Below are 22,080 nucleotides of genomic sequence, written 5' to 3'. Positions count from 1 at the left end.
GCGATAAGATGTTGTGAGACGGATCGATCATAAAACACGTCTCGTCATGCTTGCGGATCTGTTTCCTAAAGCAAGATACTAAATAAACAAAGTCGAGACGATAACGATCATCCGTACCACAACATTCGGATCAGGAACTGGGTTTCCAACTCCAAACAGTTTCTGGAAGCGATGGGCGAGCCGAAGGCGAATCCTGCCGTCCATTTCAGTATGGACAAGAATACGCAAACTGAGCGGGTTCTGGGAATTGTGTGGGAACCAGAAGATGTTTTCCTGTTTTCGACCGCTAGACGAGAGGAGTACCGATTCTGCAAGGGGTTAAACGACCAACCAAAAGGATCGTGTTGAGCTGTGTCATGGCGATGTTCGATCCTCAAGGCTTGCTTTCACCGTTCACCGTTTTCGGCCGCATGTTGGTTCAAGATTTGTGGAGGACCGGCTGCGAGTGGGACGAAGAAATCGACGATGAATCGTTCCAGAAGTGGACCCGTTGGACGAAAGTACTACCGATGATTGAAGAAATCAGAATTCCTCGGAGTTACTTCGGAGATGCTGTAACAGACCAAATCAAAGACCTCCAGCTGCATGTAGTCTCTGATGCAAGCAAAGGCGCTTACGGTTGTGCGGCCTATTTTCGAGCTGTGATAGGAGGAACAGTCCAGTGCGTGTTGGTAACCAGCCGAGTGAAGGTGGCTCCACTGAAACCAATATCGGTCCCGAGACTTGAGCTGCAAGCGGCAGTGCTAGGAGCCAGAATAGCTTCTGCGGTACGAGACGGCCATTCATTGGAAATAAGGCAGCGGTTCTTCTGGACTGACTCAACGACGGTGCTCTCGTGGATCAGATCGGATCAACGCAAGTACAAAGAGTTCGTTGGTCTTCGTATTGGTGAAATACTTACCTGTACAAACCTGTCGGAGTGGCGCTGGGTTCCGACGCGGATGAACATCGCAGACCAGCTTACGAAGTGGACGAAAGATCCTGAAGTAAGTTCGACGAGCGCTTGGTTCACGGGACCGGAGTTTCTATACCTGCCGGAAGCAGAAGTTACCGCGTTCAGATACGGAGGAAGAACTGAGAGCGCATCTGCATGTTCACGATGTGCAGCTTCCCGTGATAGATGTCACACGAATATCTAAGTGGAGGGTCCTAGTGAGGACGATGGCGTGCGTGTTCCGGTTTATTTCGAACAGCAAGAGAAGGTTGAAAGGTTTACCGTTAGAGACACTAAAACCGACCGAAGGACAGAAACGAATCCTCCTTCCAATCAACTATCCAACGTCTCGTATACCGTTAAAGCAGGACGAATTTGAGCGGGCTGAAATCTGGTTGATGCGGATGGCACAGGTGGCTGCGTTTGACGACGAACTGAAAATTCTGTTGAAGAACTCGGAACTTCCTACCGGCCAGTGGTTGGAGATTGAGAAGTCTAGTTTATTGTACAAACTTACTCCACTAATCGATGAAAACGGTCTTCTGCGTATGGAAGGTCGAACTGGACCAGCAGATTTTCTGCCGTTTGATTTGCGTTTCCCCGTGATACTACCCACGGATCATCCTGTAACCTGGAAAATCGTCCAACACTACCATGAGCGGTTCGGCCATGGGTATCGGGAAACTGTGAAGAACGAGTTGCGACAACGTTTTGCGATCCCTAAGGTGGGGTCTGTGGTGGCTAAAGTAGCAAAAGCATGCGTGCGGTGCAAGATAGATAAAAGTCGACCACGCTGTCCTCGGATGGCTGCGTTGCCAGTACAGAGAATTACACCGTATCTACGGCCGTTCTGCTACGTGGGGCAGGACTATTTTGGACCAGTAGTCGTGACCTCTGGGCGCCGCAGCGAAAAGAGATGGGTCGTGTTGTTTACGTGCCTGGTAGTTCGAGCGGTTCACCTCGAAATAGCGCACTCACTAACTACACAGTCGTGTATGTTGGCCATCACTCGTTTTGCTTCCCGTCGAGGTCCGCCACTAGAAATGTTTTCCGACAATGGAACGAATCACTCTAATACAGAGGTATCATATGAGTGGAACACTGGAGGATTGAATGAGGAGTCAACCGAAATCACTAGGAGGAAACTCCTGAAGTCCGAAACAATATTTATGTTGCACTCTTCGAACAAACAAACCATCACGTGGGTTAAAGCTGGTGCAGCGAAATTGATTGTTACATGGAAGGATCCTAATGCTTCCTAAGGGGAGCAAGCAAGGAAATAGTGGAGCAAATTCGCAGTATCAATGAAGATTGCGCAGGGGAAATAACGTCAGCATCTATAAAGTGGAACTTTAATCCTCCGGCTTCGCCTCATATGGGGGGAGTCTGGGAAAGACTGGTCCGTTCTACGAAAGAAATACTGAGAGAAATTGACGATGGCAGACGACTGACCGACGAAATTCTTGTTACTGCGATAGCCGAGGCAGAGGACATAATCAACAGCCGTCCACTTGCGTATGTCGAGAAGGAGTCGGATAATTCAGAAGCTTTAAGCCTAATCATCGCGGTTCCTTGCAACACAACTTCTGTTGATGAGCGTTTTGCTGCACTTTGCAACACGTATAATAAAGGCTAAACTCGAATGTAAACAAATCGTATTGCAAGTCATGCTTAGGAGAGAAGTAAAGTAAAACCGTGAATTAGAAAAATCTATTTGATATTGAAAACTACACGGAGCGAAATAGCTCCAGTTTGTTTCAAACAAAATGATTGCTGCTTTAAGCCTCAATAAAATATTTTTATAACAACCTGAAAATATTGTTGTTTCAAAACGAGATTCTGTTTGAATCAAGAAAATAACAGTTTTGAATTATATGTAAAGTATTTTTAAATTTGAAGTTAACTTTGATATAACAATAAATATTTTCATTTGATTCATACACTTCAGTTTGAAACAAATCGAAATTTTTGTTTGTGCGTAAAACAACCACAAATATGGTTGAAACTACATTTTTATTCTCCGTGTAAAATTAAAGGAAAAATCTGATAGTGAATTGATGTATTTAAACTAACTAAACCTATCTTACCGCTAATTTAAAAATCTGTAAGTAAAATGTATTAATTCTAGTTAAAAAGTGCTAAAATAGACATATACTTACAGCAAGCCATCGAACAAATTATAAATAGGAGCTAGTAACGAACGCAAATTGCTTAAAATATCTTACTAGTAAGTAATTAAAATTAAAAACCTAAGCCTAAGGGAATCTAATTTTAAATTATATACAGTCTAGTTGATTCGTGGTAGCCGTATCAGTCTGACCGGATTTGATCTGCAAGAGGAAGTAAAACGGATCTGAAACTAAATTTGTAAGTTAAAAAATAATTTAAAATGCAAAACTAAATGAAAATAAAACCTGTATTTACAGTATGATCAGTCGTGAAGGAATACGCTGATTTTCATTAAACGGTTGAAAGAATCCGAACACTAAATTTACCCACTGACGCCTCTTGAAAGTGCAAAAGTCCCTCCTATCCACCTTTTCGCGCGCTTGATGGCGGCTAGTGGGTACACTTTTCGAAAATGTTTATTGCCTTTTGGTAACTTCGCTCACGTACGCTTGATATTTCTACAACAACAATCAAGGGTGGAAATGTCAACTTGACGAGAATAAAGTTGCCAAAGGCACGCTAATATTTTCTGAACTTTGTACCCACCAGCCGCCATTACGCAAGCGAAAAGGAGGATAGTTAAGTTTACTGGTCAGAGGAACGAATGAGTCCTTGCGCCAGGGACGGCTATAATATGGGATTGTACTGGCAGTGAGAAAGAAGTGGATTAAGTAGATCAAGCTTTGAAGGAAGAGTAAACGCCCCCCCCCCCCACTTGCGGTGGTGCAATTTGCCCCCCTTGCAAATGTGGCTATAAAAATAGGTAAACAGATCTAAGTTGAAGCCAATTGCCAATTGTAGAGCAACCGTGGTGGGAATAATTTATTACCAACGTCCAAATTCTAGGTAATTCAACTACCCGGTACAAAATGCCACAGCTGCAGTATAATGTGCCCCATGCAGAAAAGAAAAAGTGCACCAGAAGGCCGAAACTAGGTTTATTTTATATAAAATAACGATATTTTGCAAAACAAAGGAAATAGTTTTACTTTCTACAAAATAGAGTTGGTCTGTCACTGGTAGAAATACTCAAATTACCGCATTGGGCATATTATACCGCAGGTGGGGCATTTTACCCCGCGCAAACGAGAAACACAACATTTAGGTGCTTTTATTAAATAATTCCTAGCATGTTTATTCCACAATACTGAATGAAATAAACAATTGCAATTGGTTGTCAGCTTAAATACCAACATATACTCGTAGTTGTCATGTTAATTTGGGGAAGCATAACAGAGATAGATCCATTTATTCTTAGGGGGGGCACATTATACACAATTCCCCTAAACGGAATACAGCTTGAGAAAAACGAAAAAGAAGAAGAAAAGATAGCTGAAAATGAGGCTGAGATGGCTTAAGAGAAAATATGGGTAAATTTCTACAGCGCTTCTTCCGTGGTTCAATTAGATGTGGGACACCCTTTAAATGTCAAAGGGTTATTTACCAGTAAGAACTCAAAGTGGAAACATGCCTTAGGTGATCGAAATTAGGTTCCTCCACGGTACAGTTCTGAATTACTTCGCTTCCACAATGGGTGCAATAAGTGAGCACCAAAGTGATTTATTTAGTGATGATATCCACTTTCCGATCGATGATGGTGGTCTGCGTAGAGCATTTTTTGACCGAACTTTTTCCAGCATCAATTTTTCTTTCGTTACTCGAAGAAGAAAACGCAGATAAACAAAAATGAAAAGCATTTTTTCTCATGATTATGTCGGTCTCGATTTTTCCATTCGCCAGTCGGCGGCCTACCCTTCCGAGTAGGGTGTATATGATTGAAGGTGAAAAAAGTATGTTTAGAGGTAACGTGTACCACCGAAAGGCTCATCTCACACACCTTCGTGTGTGAATTCGTTAATAACGGTGTGTTAATTGCTGATAACTCCTCACGCAAACAAACTGCTTCCGGGAAACTATTAATCTATAACCCAAAGAAGTAGACTAAAAATTCGTTTCAAATTGTTGTATTTCCTGCTTGGTAAACGACATTATATATGTAAAACATTTGCTATCATACAAATGTAAGTCCAGTATAAAATTTGCTAATTGTGTAATTTTCAATAAACACTCATCGAAACTATAGCATAACGTAAGGAAGTCTCGACCGCTCTGGCACTACTAGTGGCTCGATCATGTTCGACAATTATGACACGACTTTCGTCCGGCGTTACAGACAGTTGGTGCATTTGTCCGTGTCTCATGCATCGGACAGCATTCGTCAATTTTCAATTTAATCGACCGCACGATTTCACCCTTTAAGTGTCTGTTGGAAACAAGCCGAGAGGTTAGTTATTGCTATAAACATTCGCTGTTTTTCGACAAAAAAAATCAAAGGGGTTGTGTACAAGACAGGACCGCATGTTCAACGTATGACTACGCAAAGTTAGTGTAAAGTTAATGCGTTTAGAATGGGCAATTTTGGCTTCATTAAGAATGCGATATGTTTAAACATTTATGAGAAAATTGATGGCTAGTGGAAATGATAATACTCTTCATGGTATACACTAATCTCAAGTTTTTAGTCTTGACCTTGAAATGAGGTCTAACATATAAATTAATATTTTTTTTTGAAACGATGGTTCTACAATTGATGAAAGGACGGTAGGGGAAAGAAGTGAAAATTTTTGGTGAAGGAGGGGAAGAGCGGAAAGGAAGGGGGGGAGGGGGGATATTGGTAGCTATGCTTGACAAGTAGTCATTTTGACTCCTACCTTTTGTCTAATACTTTTTTTTTTTTATTTTACTAAAACAGACTGATTTATTTGATTCTATGTGTACATATCAATATAACTCTTAAGACTACTAATGGTTTTCAAATTGTCAGGAATTTCTAAAGAATACATTATAAACCTTATAAAAACTTTTAATAATCTTCCTGTCATTTCTTTTGATAATCCGTATAATTCTGGGTAATGAAGACATTTAAACTGTACATGATTTTGCTGAGTTATTGTTAGTAAACATCTTTGAACTTCTTGCCATAATTCTATCTTACTTCGGCAGCTTGTAAATTTATGCTCTAAGGTTTCTCGTTCACCACATTCGGTGCAGTCTGGATTTTCCCTACGTTCTTGGTGGAACAGAAGATCATTGTGGTTGTATTTTCCATGGATCAAAAGAAAGAAAGCAGATTTTTCGTCGGAGTTGAGGTATTTGTGGTTTGCATTCTTCCAAACTCTCCTCCAGTTTTTGTCTACCCGTGTTGTTATGCTTACTGGTGGCAGAGATTGTATTTGGAGTTGGTATATATCTTTGGCTTCGGGCTCGTTCAGGTGTCGCTGTGGAAGACTGTCCATCATTATTTTAATTATTCTAAGGTAGCTTAGATCATTGGGAATAGGTTCTTGCTGTATGTATCGGTTTACCAGAGATGAGATGTTTCTGGTTTTTAAGTATCGATTCACTAGTAATGATTTTGCTTTGAGCTCCGGTAGAGTGTAGTCCCAATCCTCCTTCACGCTTTGGTCGGATAACGTCAATAAATTTGACCCGCTGGGCGGAAACTCCAGCCCATAGGAAAAACCCTATTTGCTTTGTAAACATTGCGGCATATTTGTTTGATAGGGGAAGTATGGATGCCATGTACCATAACTTGGAGCAAATAAACGTGTTCAATAGGATGATTTTTTGCTTTACATTCACTAGTCTAGGCCGGTTTATCCAGAGTAGAGCATTGACAGATCGGTATACTAAATCCCAATTTGTAGACACAGTATCTTTGATAGTATTTTTGAAGGTTACTCCAAGTACCTTTATAGCGCTTTTTTTCGCAAATCCGTCCCAGTTGGGCAATTCCGGTCCAATTTCTAGTGCTTCAGTTTTGGTGTAATTTAATTTAGAACCAGACACTTTACCAAATTCGTGGAAGCATACTGGTCTAATACTGGAAGGTGCATGAGTCGAACCAAGCTGTAATCTAAGAATCCGGTTATAATCTTAGATTACAGCTTGGTTCGACTCATGCACCTTCCAGTATTGGACAAAAGGTAGAAGTCAAAATGACTACTTGTCAAGCATAGCTACCAATACCCCCCCCCCCTTCCTTTCCGCTCTTCCCCTCCTTCACCAAAAATTTTCATTTCTTTCCCCTACCGTCCCTTCATCAATTGTAGAACCATCGTTTCAAAAAAAATATACTCTTCATGGATGGTTATGATGGTTCTGAAAAGAACCATTTTAAAAGTTTAATATTGACTGGAAATTTTATAATTAAAATTTATTTGATGTTGATCACCACCAACATTTCTAAACTTATATAATATAGAACCTGTATGGTAACATCCCTACAAAGATTTAATCATAATGAAAGATTGCTGATTTATATAAAACTTCTCTATGGATTTCAAAATAATTGCAATAGATATTAATTATCTCATGTGCCGCCGCAAGCAGGATATGCTATGATTATAGACATTAGGTAATAGAAAAATACGTATACACGTGATAAACAGTAACGTTCAAGCAATAAAAGAAACAACTAATGTCTGATGACTGATCCCGTCCATCTTTTCGGTCTTTATACGACTCACCTGTTACGTTAGGCGATACGCTAGCCTCTAAGTGCACCGGAGCGGTAACTTCACGGAACACTTCAACGTTGGAGGGACGAGTTTTTTCGTGCGATGCACCAACTAATGATGCATTGACCACTTCAGAATGCACTGAATCACTACGATTTCCGTTTTTTCTCAAATGGTGGAGATTACAGCGCTCTTCCACCGTCAACGCTCGCCTTTTAGCCGTTACAGTTAATAATGCCTCCCCACGGACTCGCTTGCGGTATTTGCGCATGTGAGACATTGTGAAATCAGATGCATAAAATCACTCGCTTCTCACTTAAATTGGTTATATGTTATCAATAACAATTTCTTAAGATAACTATGGCGACAACTGAACAAATATTGCAGTGAATTTGGAAAACTTGTACAAATTTACGTGAAACTTCCAGGAATCACTTGCAAAATACAATCTTCTAATAAAAACTATACAAAAGGCAGATATTTTGTGATTTGAATGGTGTGCGAACCATAAAAATACATTCAAAATTGGCTGAGCTGTAAGCGTTCAAAATCTATCACTTTTTCGTGTCACGGCCATCTTGGCTTTTCTAGCATGCCACCCTATTAAAGTAAGACGTAGTCCTACGTCAAAAAATCGTACAACTTATCATTTTACATTGGTCTCCGATATCAAATCTACCTAACGAGGAGAATGAGAAAATTATTCTGATAAAACAAAATTATTACCACTTCTAACTAAAGGGTTAACGTGCCACCATAAGGCGATTCGCCGAGCTAAAATAATAAATAAAGCACACCGGAATGGAAAAGTAGCTGCTTTCTACACGTACGTAGTAGGTAGCTCCTAACAAACAGTTGACGATGCCTGTGATGGCCATCATTTGCATCTGTTGTTCGTCCAGCAACAATCACCGTCTCGGCCAACGGCTGGTGCACCGCACCATTTAAATGCGTTATTAGTTACCGACGTCTGTCAAGGAAATTTCGCGGCCACGGTCGTGTGCAAGCGGAAAATTAATTTCGTTGTTTGCGGGGTTGTTTTCCAAGCTGATGTTTGATTTCAGTAATTTATTTCTGCTAGTTGTGGTATTTGTATTATAAGATTATAAGATGGGATATAAGAAAACCGAAAACAAGGTGATTTGCCAGTAAGCTACATTTATTACCACAAGTGTTCCGGTAATTGTAGTACGAGATACATTTAACCAACCTTCATGTTTTATAGCAATGTGGTGTGTATGAGGTTGGGTTATGATGATTGTTTAAAGAAAGAGACTATTTTTTTATTATATTTTACTGCAAACTTATTACGAGTGACATTAATAGCATAGGGTAACAAAACAAGTGTAGGGTAGTTTTGGCCACATTGACCACAGAATCAAATGGAAGTATCCTAATTATGTATAGCTGGAGCTGGAGACCACGATAGGTTGGTTACCCAAATATTCGGTATCTCAGTCATCTTGCAGAACTATGTCAAACTCCGTTTTCGCAAAGAGCTGTCAGCGCCCTGGGCCACTTTCTCCCGCATTCTAGGGCAGGAGGATAGACCATCCATTTTTTTATTATTCATAATAAAATATTTTTCTTGTCCGGATGGTCTTATTCATTCAAGGCCCACGCAGAATAGGTACGTTTGCGTTTCGGTTGCGTAAAACAAACAGTTAACCTGTCAGATTACACGGGAGAACTGCAATTCTGGCGGTTTACCATTTTTATTCTGGGGCAGATTGCCTCCGCAATACCAAAGTTTCTAGTAATGACATCAAGGTCGTCTGTGAAGACTAGGAGTTGGTCGCTTTTGCCGAAGATCCGCAGCAGTTTGTCCAGACAACCATTCTCGTGCATCATCTGCTACAGTGGACCCCCGTTCGTTTGAACGATTCCTCATGCAAACTAACGGGGTTAGTTTTAAATTTGAACAACTGGTAACCCTAAATATGCTGGAAATATGTGTGAACTGGCTGCTCTGCTCTTTGTTATTGTTTTGGTGGTTTGATTCAGTTGGCAGTTGCAAGCAGCGAATATTCATTCTCCGATCAGATTTCTACCATAATCGTTGGGAAAACGCAATGTGAAACAGATTAAACACGCTAGATCAGCACAAATAAATCGTGATTATGTGCATTGTCTGCATAAGCAAATGATGTCATATTGAGTATGACGTTTGAACCATTTTTAATTTGCACGTCGTGCAAACCAACGGGGTTCAAATTAAAAAGTGTTCAGATTAAAAACGGTCAAACGAACGGGGGTCCACGGTATAGTTTTGCGCGTTTGACTGTATCGTATGCTGCCCTGAAATTCATGAAAAGAAGAACGGTACACAATTTTTTAAACGTTCCTTCAATGACGTACCTTAATTAATTTACGGCTCTTTCTCATTCACGTTTTGTCCCGTTATGTTTGGATACTATCAACACCTTTGTTTCATTACTTTCTTCTACCGTCCCCTCTGTCGATTGTGAAAAACTACCGCTATAAAACATTAATTATATGCCTGACCTCATTAAAGGTCAAGACAAAAGCTCAAGGTAGGTTTATTGCTGAAGGATTCATCGGACAGTGAAAATTTGATTCGCAGTAGCACGGGACCCAATAAAACTGCCTGGTACTACCCTGCGAAATCTCTTGCTGTTGGGGTTAGATGACGTAATAAAATCTGGAAGAGGGAAAGAGCACTGTAGCGGCCGACACCTTATACTTACCATTGTGGCCAACCCATCTGGCGGGCCAACGAATCTGAAAAATAAAAATACTTACCTTGATGGTCAACCACGTTGGTTGACCAATGCATAGCACCAATCAGACACCCGATCAGACGGGCATCCTAGAGCAGACTAAATTTCAATATCAAGCCACTATCAAGCGGCGATCAGATAGATCTCTTTGTCTATTTCTTGCTATAAAATTCATCCGATCAGGCGATTTCCCATTTGGGGAGAAACAATAAGACACCTAACAATCGAATCTATAGTCTATTGTCAAAAATTATTAGGCTGTGTGCTGTACGTTATTCGGCAGCGCGAATCTATTGTGATTTGCACACGGCACTACAATAAGCTGACCTATAAATAGGGCCAGCAGTTCGATCCCGAGGATCAGTTTTGAAAATAAATTCAAAGTGAACTAATCTCCCGCGTTTTTTTCTAATTCGATTATCGTTATTTTGAACCACGTGGTTCCCGCGAAAACAAGCACCTTATAGACAATTTTGATCAGTCATCATAATGCCACGGTAATTACAACAATCGACCCTTTTTGACGATGGGACAAACCACATCTTCCATCCACTCCTCCGGCAGTTTCTCCTCCACCCAACTCCTTGAAATTATCCAGTGAAGTGCTACTTCTCACCATGACGCTGTTATCGTTTGTAGGCACTCCAGGGATGACTTCCGTTCTGTCTCCCTCTGTTATATCACTAAATGTTATTTATTGGTGATGTTTAAGAAGAACCGACCAACGATGAGAACGTGGTCAATTTGGTTTGAAAGAAAGTGCTTCTGATCAAGAGACCTAGGGAACCTTCAAGTTGATGCATCGCTTGCCGCTATCGTTCGTGTCAATATGCAAGCCGTGGGGCCCGATCACCGGTCTATACGACTCTTCCCTGCCGAACTGTGCGTTTATATCCCCGATGACGATCTTGGACTAACTCTCTAACCGAACAAAAAAAAACTACCTCCGCCAATGGTGATATTTATCTATTTGTTGTACAATATTTCTCGCCGCCTTCGTGGTCCCAGGATGAATACAAAGATGCCGCTAAAGGACACAGCTGGTCAACTACTGACTGACCGTACAGAACGGCTTAAGCGGTGGACCGAACATTTCGAACAACTCTTCCGAATTTCAGATATCAGAGACCAGCAAAACCAGCAGCATATGACACCAACAGTTCGTCGCATCAATCGCGTCAACTCTGAGCCACCATCACAAGATGAAATTAAAGCAATCATCACGAATATAAAAGAGCGCCAGGGATGGACTGTATTACAGCAGAGATGCTCAAAGCTAGCCCATCTTTGTCAGTTCAGATGATGCATCAGCTTTTCAGCAATATATGGGAATCCGCAACATTTCCGGAGAACTAGACGCAGGGCATACTGATCAAAGTTCTTAAAAAAGGAGACCTAACTAAATGCGGTAACTGATATGGCATCACGTACTCTCAAAATACTCTGTAAGGCAATCCTCAACTGAATTCAGGAGAAGATCGATGCAATTCTCCGGTGGCAGCAAGCTGGATTCCGTGCTAACCCATCATGTGTAGACTATATCACAGTGCTCCGCATTTTATTGGAACAGATCAACGAATTCCAGGACTCTCTTTTGCTGGTATACGTTGACTCCATCCAATCAACCATGAAACATCTGGGGTGCACTGGAAGCAACTTCACAGTAGCGGGACAACAAGTTGAGCAGGTGGACTGATTTACTACTTATGTGTCCATATCCGCCGGTCCGGCAGAACAAAGGGATGAAATCAGAGATCTCCACTGTTTTCGGTTACCCGCTATGGCTTTTACCTGTCACCAGGACATGTTCTCATCTACAGCCTGGATGTCGTTGGCTAAGCTGCGTCGCCATGAGCCTCTGGGTCTGCCTCTTCTACGCTGTCCTTGCGGATTCCAGTCGAGTGCTTCTCTGCAGATCTCGTTCGCTCCTTTCGTCAAGGTACGACCGATCCACTTCCACCTAATTTCACGAATTTCTGTTACTATCTCAAGTACAATCTGGGTAGCTGCCGCATTGACCCCTGCCCAGACGTCCGAGCTGGAACACATCCTTTGGACTAAGTTATCTGGAGTAGTGTCCTATCCGCTCACCGCCATCATGTTGCTTCTCGCGCCCGCGAAACGAGGGTATATGAAGAAAGCATGTTCTGCAGTTTCCTCAACATCCGTGCATTTGGGACTCCGCATACCCAAACTTGTGCAGATACTGTCTAAATCAACCAAGGCCTGACAGAATCTGTGTCAGGTGGAAGTTGACTTCTCTGTGGCGCCTGTTGACCCACCTGGGTAGTTCCGGGATTAGTCAATGTGTCCGCCGGCCTTTTGTTGAATTAGACCATGCCCGCTGCCATGTGGTCATCGAGGCCGATCTTATGGCACTCCGTATGCCTCTAGTTCCACGTTGGTTGAAGCACTCTACGTCCTCGCTGATGATGATGCCAATAGGCATCATACCATCTAAGAAACTGTGAAACATGTGAAACTGTGCGATACGCACTCGCCACTCTCAAGCACATGAGACGATAGGTGCTTTCCAGCTTGGCTAGATAGCTTTTGGTACCTAACGCCGATGACCATACCGGCCCGCCATACCTGAGTATGGACTGGACCACGTTGGCTAATAACCTTCGCTTGCTGCCATATACTGCAGAGCTATTAGACATCATACGAGACAATGCCGAAATAGCTGTGGAAGCCTTCTTGCAGGCACAGTCGACGTGGCTCCCGAGCTTGAGCTTATCGCCATGACTCCCAGGAGTTTTAAGGACCGCGTTGACGAAATAGTGCAGTCCTCGACGCTGATATTCGCTTGCTGCACCGACTTGCGGTTGTTCACCACGATAACCTCCGTTTTATGAAGCACTAGCTCCAGTTTCCTGGATCGCATCCAATCTTCAACAATGCTTATAGAGCGGGCAGCCGTCAACTCAACCTCTCTGATAGATTCACCGCAGACTTCTAAGATGATGTCGTCCGCAAAGCCGACAATCACCACCCTTACCGGGAACTTTACCCTCAACACCTCGTCATGCATGACGTTCCACAACACCGGACCCAGTATGGAGTAGTAGTAGTAGTAGTAATAGTAGTAGTAGTAGTAGTAGTAGTAGTAGTAGTAGTAGTAGTAGTAGTAGTAGTAGTAGTAGTAGTAGTAGTAGTAGTAGTAGTAGTAGTAGTAGTAGTAGTAGTAGTAGTAGTAGTAGTAGTAGTAGTAGTAGTAGTAGTAGTAGTAGTAGTAGTAGTAGTAGTAGTAGTAGTAGTAGCAGTAGTAGTAGTAGTAGTAGTAGTAGTAGTAGTAGTAGTAGTAGTAGTAGTAGTAGTAGTAGTAGTAGTAGTAGTAGTAGTAGTAGTAGTAGTAGTAGTAGTTGTTGTTGTTGTAGTAGTAGTAGTAGTAGTAGTAGTAGTAGTAGTAGTAGTAGTAGTAGTAGTAGTAGTAGTAGTAGTAGTAGTAGTAGTAGTAGTAGTAGTAGTAGTAGTAGTAGTAGTAGTAGTAGTAGTAGTAGTAGTAGTAGTAGTAGTAGTAGTAGTAGTAGTAGTAGTAGTAGTAGTAGTAGTAGTAGTAGTAGTAGTAGTAGTAGTAGTAGTAGTAGTAGTAGTAGTAGTAGTAGTAGTAGTAGTAGTAGTAGTAGTAGTAGTAGTAGTAGTAGTAGTAGTAGTAGTAGTAGTAGTAGTAGTAGTAGTAGTAGTACTAGTAGTAGTAGTAGTAGTAGTAGTCAATGTTGCAAATTCTCATCACGATGAAGGCTCATCACCTGCTCGTCAGCGATTTGAATTTTATCAACTGGCAACTCGATCGTATCCTGATTACTCGCGATGAATCGCCGACGCAAAAACTGATGAGCAAAATATGAATGGATTACGCTCGCAAATACTCGCTCGGTATCTCTGTCTCACACTCATCGCTAATCATCGTTACTTGCTGTCATCCAACCAAGAATGCGATGAAACGTAAACAAGCATATTTTTTGGCAAATTACAAAAAAAAATATTGCTCGTTCAAATATAAAACGTTATTCGTATCACATATAATAATTATGAACTTGTCAAACGTCAACATATACTTGCGACGCCATGCACAACCAATAGCTTCAAGCGGCACACGGACAAACAAAATGGTTTCAAGATTTAGTTTCAATGAAATGCAAACCTGGTGCAATATTATTATTATTATTTGGTGGCTCGAAGGTTCGAAGCTATGAAAAATAATACATCTTCTTGTGTGACTAACGATGAAGGTTGATAATAAAAATATCGTCGGCCACTGCTCAAAATTTGATCCTGCCAACAAGTCTGAAAAATCGCTTGTATTGTAAACATTTGCAAACGTTGCTGGTGCTTGTCATTGTCACGAAAAAAAGATTTATGCTGCACTTAATGTGAATGTAGAAAAATTATGAATAACATGTTAAAATAATTTTATTAGATTAAAAGTCTTCTGGGCGTAGAAGAACGTTGATGTTTTGAAGCGCATTTATGAATTCTGTCGCAAAAATGTATATTCTAAGTACCTCAGGTACTAATAGTCGAACTAAAAAACCAACATAAGTGTTAGGTACAAGTTTTTTGACGGTATAATTCAATATCCGATAGCGCTTTTGTCTGTTTTCCAAAATTGATAAATCATAGCTACTCATCGCGATGAGTAAAATGCGAGGTATTCGTTTTTGATTAACATCACTAGCGATCAAATCATTGCATGAAAAAGAATGAGTAGTAATTCGCTTTTCTCTCACTCTCATTAAATAATTCTCAGCTAGAAAAGCATTGCCAGAGAATTTGACGTTATGGAATCACCTTTGAGTGTGTTTCGAACCGAATCAGTACTTTTATCGATGAATAGCAACATTGAGTAGTAGTAGTAGTAGTAGTAGTAGTAGTAGTAGTAGTAGTAGTAGTAGTAGTAGTAGTAGTAGTAGTAGTAGTAGTAGTAGTAGTAGTAGTAGTAGTAGTAGTAGTAGTAGTAGTAGTAGTAGTAGTAGTAGTAGTAGTAGTAGTAGTAGTAGTAGTAGTAGTAGTAGTAGTAGTAGTAGTAGTAGTAGTAGTAGTAGTAGTAGTAGTAGTAGTAGTAGTAGTAGTAGTAGTAGTAGTAGTAGTAGTAGTAGTAGTAGTAGTAGTAGTAGTAGTAGTAGTAGTAGTAGTAGTAGTAGTAGTAGTAGTAGTAGTAGTAGTAGTAGTAGTAGTAGTAGTAGTAGTAGTAGTAGTAGTAGTAGTAGTAGTAGTAGTAGTAGTAGTAGTAGTAGTAGTAGTAGTAGTAGTAGTAGTAGTAGTAGTAGTAGTAGTAGTAGTAGTAGTAGTAGTAGTAGTAGTAGTAGTAGTAGTAGTAGTAGTAGTAGTAGTAGTAGTAGTAGTAGTAGTAGTAGTAGTAGTAGTAGTAGTAGTAGTAGTAGTAGTAGTAGTAGTAGTAGTAGTAGTAGTAGTAGTAGTAGTAGTAGTAGTAGTAGTAGTAGTAGTAGTTGTTGTTGTGGTTGTTGTTGTGGTTGTTGTTGTGGTTGTTGTTGTGGTTGTTGTTGTGGTTGTTGTTGTGGTTGTTGTTGTTGTTGTTGTTGTTGTTGTTGTTGTTGTTGTTGTTGTTGTTGTTGTTGTTGTTGTTGTTGTTGTTGTTGTTGTTGTTGTTGTTGTTGTTGTTGTTGTTGTTGTTGTTGTTGTTGTTGTTGTTGTTGTTGTTGTTGTTGTTGTTGTTGTTGTTGTTGTTGTTGTTGTTGTTGTTGTTGTTGTTGTTGTTGTTGTTGTTGTTGTTGTTGTTGTTGTTGTTGTTGTTGTTGTTGTTGTTGTTGTTGTTGTTGTTGTTGTTGTTGTTGTTGTTGTTGTTGTTGTTGTTGTTGTTGTTGTTGTTGTTGTTGTTGTTGTTGTTGTTGTTGTTGTTGTTGTTGTTGTTGTTGTTGTTGTTGTTGTTGTTGTTGTTGTTGTTGTTGTTGTTGTTGTTGTTGTTGTTGTTGTTGTTGTTGTTGTTGTTGTTGTTGTTGTTGTTGTTGTTGTTGTTGTTGTTGTTGTCATTGCAATTCTTTTTATTGACTCAAAAATTATACCCAATATATGAAGAACATCAATCAAAACAAAATCATATAAAAACACAACCGATATGCATAAGCACACCGGTTCCTTCTTTGACAGTTTTTCCCCTCGGAGGCGAATCGTGCAAAACAACAATCATCTTGTTACGTTAATTTCCACATTAAAATTGCAACCCGTACTCATGCAGTTAACACCTAGCATTATTCAATTTTTCAAACCACTCCGAACACCCACTGCGGATAACAAAAAAAAACAAGTAAGCAAGCTTCTTTTATCTTATGCAGTTCGAGCCGAAAATTGCTTTTCCCGCGGTCAAATCGCCATATGAACGTGCCGCAAAAGGCTGCTCGAACAGTCAGTAGCAGAGACGCTACATTATTTCCTGTGCCTTGATGGGCTCGACTTATGTGATGCATTGGCCTAGGCTCAACCCCCCTCGTAGGTGTATAAGAAAGCATCTGTGCGAAAATGTAAATTGAATGTGGGCAATGCAACCGAGGTAGCATCTTCTATTTGGAAATATGTTAGCAGTGCAATGCAACTAACAATAACCGACAGTAGGACAAACCAATCAATCGCACGCCAGTTTTTCACAGCGTGTCGATTATTCTAGGAGCCAAACGGCTTTTCCATGCAATTACAATATATGACACTAAGCATTTGAATCCTTTTAGCAAAGAAGACCTACCACGATGCATGAAAAAAAAACAACACACAATGCGTCGAAGTAGGAACATGCACCAGCGGCAGCGATGGTGCTAATTTTTAATTACAATTGTTGTTTTTTTCTCAGTGCACCTTTCTGCTACCCTTTATCATGCCACTAAGTGGTGGCTTTTCGGAAATGGCTCCACACAGTCCACACAAGGGTGCTGCTGAAAGGCCCACTTTCTTCGTGCACCAGCAGAAAATGCTGCCGTGTTCGGTAAGGCAACGTAACGTAACCTATAATAATCGGATGCTATAATCAGCAGCCGAACTTCATTCGGAGAGGAAAAAAATGTAGGTACCTCCAGCGAGACCCGATAGCACCCAGCCAGGGTGAATATAATAATCAGTCCGACATGTTCGTAGCATGTCGATTGGGTGTAAGCTTTTCACTAATTGTTATGTATAGATGGTTGTAAAATGTGCTTATTACGGCAGTTTTAGGTGAAAACGCAAAAAAGTCCCTATAATGTAGCCTGCGCGTTTTTCTAGTTCTCTTTGAAAATGTATGTTATAATATAGTATCAACTCCAAATTTCCAATATGTTCAAGTTACAAAGTGCTTTCCCTTACCGTAAATACATATTGATTTTCGAGAGGATCACTCCACGACGAATCAAATATTTATTCAGTGACAGATGCTAGATGCTAGAATATCCGAAAGTACTATCTCTAGTCTAATCTCCTGTTAATGTATTTCAAGGTTGCGTGCGATTCAGTTAAGCTCAATAAACAGAAAATGCTTTTAAACGGTTTGCCAATCAAATTAGACTGATTTATCTGATGCTAAAGATATCGATATTATGAATATATGCCTCTGCCAGTTACTCAGTGAAGTACATGCTGTTGGTAGCGCTGCTAGACAGAACACGAATTCCTAGCAGTAGATCCTATTGCGGGCACGATATTCTACTACAGTAACGACAACAAAGCAGAGTATGGAGTCAGATTCGTATTACATGGAAAACAAATGAAGCGTGTCATTAGGTAGAGGCCTATTAATGACTGGCTATGCGCGTTGAGGATTAAGGGCAAATTCTTTAACCACAGTCGAATAAATGTGTACGCACTGACGAACATATCGGACAAGTCAGAGGCGAAGAGTTCTTTCGCTCCGTTATTAGTAGAGAAATCCTCCATCCTACCACAAACGTTAATGGCCTGAAGCTAGTCAACTTCGCGGCAACCAGAGTAATGGCTATCTGTAGTACCTATTTTGCACGACGGAACATTCGGAAGCACACCTGGAAACACCCTAATGGAGAGGCCTGCTCTCGGATCAACAACGTTAATGACCGGCAGTTCTCTGATGCCGCAGCCGGGCGATCCTTGCTGGACCAAAAATCGACTTGGACCACTATCTCGTAGTAAGCAATATTCGCGCCCTGCTGTCGAACGTATTCAATTATGAGGAACCTGAAGCACATCCACGATGCGATCATCACCACAGCGCAAGAAGTGTTGGGTACTACTGCTGCTACGACTTCCAGGTTCCAGCGAGGGGTTCGACGCAGCAGAGCCGGCGTCACAACGCGCGAAGCCCTGTGCAGATTAAGCAGCGAGGCTTTGAGCGGAAGAATTGGATAAAAAGGCCACTGTGGTAATCTAAATGATCATCTTTTGAGACAGACTTCGATTGCTCTACACAGTTTACGGACTGCTCATACCCATTGATGAAGTTAAGCTTGATAGTCTTAATCTTCTGCCTCAATTCGGTACTACATGGTTAATGAAATCTATAAAAGGATTTGAGCTCCAAGAAGGAAACTTCCGAAGTAATTATGCCTAGATAAAGCTAGAGCCCCGTAATTTCGGAGCAAATGCACTGAACTTTCAATTTCAGAGAAAGAAAAGAGGCAGGTTTCGGTATCATCCGATATTTTTTAAATGATAAAGAGCGGGACAGTTTCCAGTTAGGAGTCCCATGATTCCCGACACTACGAGTTAAATTGAGTAGTTTTTTAGCTACTGTAGGGTAGTTTGGATCAGGGATGGAAGATCAGTGATTTTGGTAAAATCTGTGAGTTATCGCCACACGCGTACAGATCATGACAAACAGTGAATCTTTAGCGTTGATCATAAGAGTTTGTTCTCTAAACAGTCACAGCAGTCAATCATAGTGTTACATTTTAACTAGCTGCGAGAAAAAAGATCACACATGTTGTTTGTATTGCGATTCATACGATGCACGCAACCAATCGTCTGTATCTGTTATATTTCTCAACGCAATCATGCAATGAATATGATCTGTCATGAGATTTGTCATAATCTGAACGGATCGCGACAAAGTGTCTGTCGCTTGCAAGTAGTGATGTCAATGAATTTGAATCTGATCGCTCCTATGATCTTGATCCCTAGAAGCGATTTTTTCCATTCCTGGTTTGGATAGATAAACTGTTTAACTGTTTAGTTTACAACCCTGTATTTGATTCCTATGGGACGTTTCCTTAACAACATAATCTAGGCCCTGTTAAGTTTTTTATCCAAAATTACATGGTTGTGTTTAGAGCTCCTACCAAACAACTCGACAGCAGGGATGGTTCGATCACTTTGACTCAATTTTGATTCGTTTGACAGTACCGTCTCAGCCAAGCAAAATTTGACAAAGTGATATATGGAACGTTTGTAGAACAAGTTATGATCTATAATTTTGCTAAATAAAGATTTGCTGTATCTTTTGTGGTTACGGCTCTACAATGCTAGTAGCTCAATAGTGACTAAATGAACGGTCTAATTAGCGTTTTGTACAGTGTGCACAAATTGTTCAACCGCAAGTGTTTGTGGAGTCCGTAGTAGGCCCGACTTCCGCTGATAATACGTCTTTTAGTCTCACGGCTGGTATTGTCCTCTGTTGCCAGTAAGCCAAAGTATACGAACTCGTCGACTACCTCGAACTCATTCCGAACTCGACGGGGTCACGCGTCGATTACCACGGTACTGCCCAAGCGGGCCCTGTCACGCTCGGTCCCACCCGCCAACATATACTTCGTTTTAGACGTATTTATCTTCAATCCAATCTTCTCTGCTTCGCGTTTCAGTCTGGTGTACTGATCTTCCACCGCCTCAAATGTTCTGCCGACAGCATCCACGTCGTCAGCAAAGCAGCTAAATTGACTGGATTTATTGAAAATCGCGCCCCGCAATTTCGATCGCCGCTCGTCTTATAACACCTTCAAGCGCAATGTTGAACAGCAGGCAGGAAAGACCATCTCCTTGTCGAACTCCCCTGCGAGATTCGAATGGGTCCGACAATCCACCCAAGATTCTCACACAGCACTGGATCCCATCCATTGTAGCCATGATAAGTCTGGTAAGCTTACCCGGAAAGCCGTTTTCGTCCAAAATTTTCCATAGCTCTTGTCGGTTTACGCTATCATATGCGGCTTTGAAATCGATGAACAGGTGGTGCGTGGGGACTCGGAATTCGCGGCACTTCTGGAGGATCTGCCGCAGGGTGAAGATTTGGTCCGTTGTAGACCGACCCTCCATGAAGTCGGCCTGGTAACTTCCCACAAATCTATTGGCTATTGGCGATAGTCGATGAAAGATTACTTGGGACAGCACTTTGTAGGCGGCCTTCAGAATAGTGATTGCTCGGTAGTTCTCACAATACAGCTTATCACCTTTCTTGTAGATAGGGCAGATAACCCCATCTTTCCACTTCTCCGGTAGTCGTTCCGTATCCCAAATCTTGAGAATCAGTTGATATGATACAGACAGCCGGCCCATTTTAATAAGTTCCGCTCCAATTCCATCCCTTCCCGCTGCTTTGTAGTTCTTCAGCCGCTGGATGGCTTCTTTAACTTCCCTTATCGATGGGGGTGACACATCTTCGTTGCTTACTACACCAATGTGGTCACTTCCTCCACTATCAAGATCTTCTGCCTGTACGCCATTCAGGTGTTCATCGTAGTGCTGCTTCCACCTTTCGATCACCACACGGTCGTCAGTCAAGATACCTCGATTTTTATCTCTGCACATTTCGAGCCTTTGCGAAATCCGTTGAGTCTCTGATAGAACTTCCGTGTGTCGTGAAAGCGGTACAGCTGTTCGAGTTCTTCGCACTCCTTCTCCTCTTGGTGGCGCTTCTTCTCCTTGGAGAGTCGGGTTTGCTACCTCCGCTTCTGTTTGTATCGCTCCACATTCCGACGGGTGGCTCTACGCAGCATTTGTACCCGCGCTGCGTTCTTCTCAGCCAATATCTGCTGACATTCCTCGTCAAACCATTTTTTACGTCGATTCGGTGCCACACGGTCTAGGACGTTCTCCGCTACGCAGTTAATGGCTGTTTTCACGGCATTCCAACAATCCTCAAGAGGGGCTTCATCCAGCTCACCCTCTGCCGGCAACGCGGTTTCGAGAGATGACGCGTAGTTTTCGGCGACCTCCGGTTGCTTCAGTTGGCGGGCGCGGTTTCGTATGTTGTTTACAACAGATAGTTTTTGACGTATCCTTACCATCACTAGGTAGTGATCCGAATCAATGTTAGCGCCCGGGTAGGTTCTGGCGTCGATAATGTCTGAAAAGTGCCGACCATCTATCAGAACGTGGTCGATTTGTGATTCTGTCCGGTTGGGTGATTTCCAGGTGTACCGGTGGTAGAGGTTATGCTGGAAGAAGGTACTACGTATGGTCATGTTCTTGGAGGCGGCGAAGTCGACAAGTCTTAGGCCGTTTTCGTTCGTTAGCGGGTGAGCACTGAACCGTCCAATCACCGGTTTGATTTCCTCCTTCTGACCAAGCTGAGCATTACAGTCCCCGATGATGATTTTAACCCACCCGATCACCCGCTTCTACATCTCGCCCATCACTATAAAAGCTGTGCCCAGCTCGTATGTATTGCCGCAGCTCTGGTAGATGGTATGACCATCTCTATACGTACGTACCATCGTTCCTTTCCAGCATACCTCCTGCAGCGCTACGATGTCAAACTTGCGGCTCGTCACTTCTTTAGAAAGCAGGTGGGTACTTCCGAAGAAATTTAGAGACCGACAGT

At 41.7% G+C, this 22,080-nt stretch overlaps 1 protein-coding gene across 1 annotated transcript; it reads left to right on the top strand.

Moving 5' to 3' along the window:
* Nucleotides 1-356: 356 nt before the first annotated feature.
* Nucleotides 357-3,291, top strand: LOC128746086 (uncharacterized). The gene is made up of 3 exons (XM_053843136.1): nt 357-986; nt 1,303-1,659; nt 3,226-3,291. Exons 1-3 carry the CDS (start codon nt 357-359, stop codon nt 3,289-3,291), a joined length of 1,053 nt encoding a protein of 350 aa, XP_053699111.1.
* The last annotated feature ends 18,789 nt before the right edge of the window (nt 3,292-22,080 follow it).

The sequence above is a fragment of the Sabethes cyaneus genome, chromosome 1 (assembly GCF_943734655.1).
Source record: "Sabethes cyaneus chromosome 1, idSabCyanKW18_F2, whole genome shotgun sequence".
In the NCBI taxonomy this organism is placed as follows: Eukaryota; Metazoa; Arthropoda; class Insecta; order Diptera; family Culicidae; genus Sabethes; species Sabethes cyaneus.
Note: the sequence above shows the minus strand (reverse complement) of the source record. Positions and strands in the feature narration are given on the sequence as shown.

Excerpts from the sequence above, each read along its gene's own strand:
- LOC128746086 (XM_053843136.1), top strand. The coding sequence starts at position 357 with ATGGCGATGTTCGATCCTCAAGGCTTGCTTTCACCGTTCACCGTTTTC. Across the intron at positions 987-1,302 it reads AGTGGACGAAAGATCCTGAA|GACGAATTTGAGCGGGCTGA; the intron begins GTAAGTTCGACG and ends CCGTTAAAGCAG. Across the intron at positions 1,660-3,225 it reads AACGTTTTGCGATCCCTAAG|TTGATTCGTGGTAGCCGTAT; the intron begins GTGGGGTCTGTG and ends TATACAGTCTAG.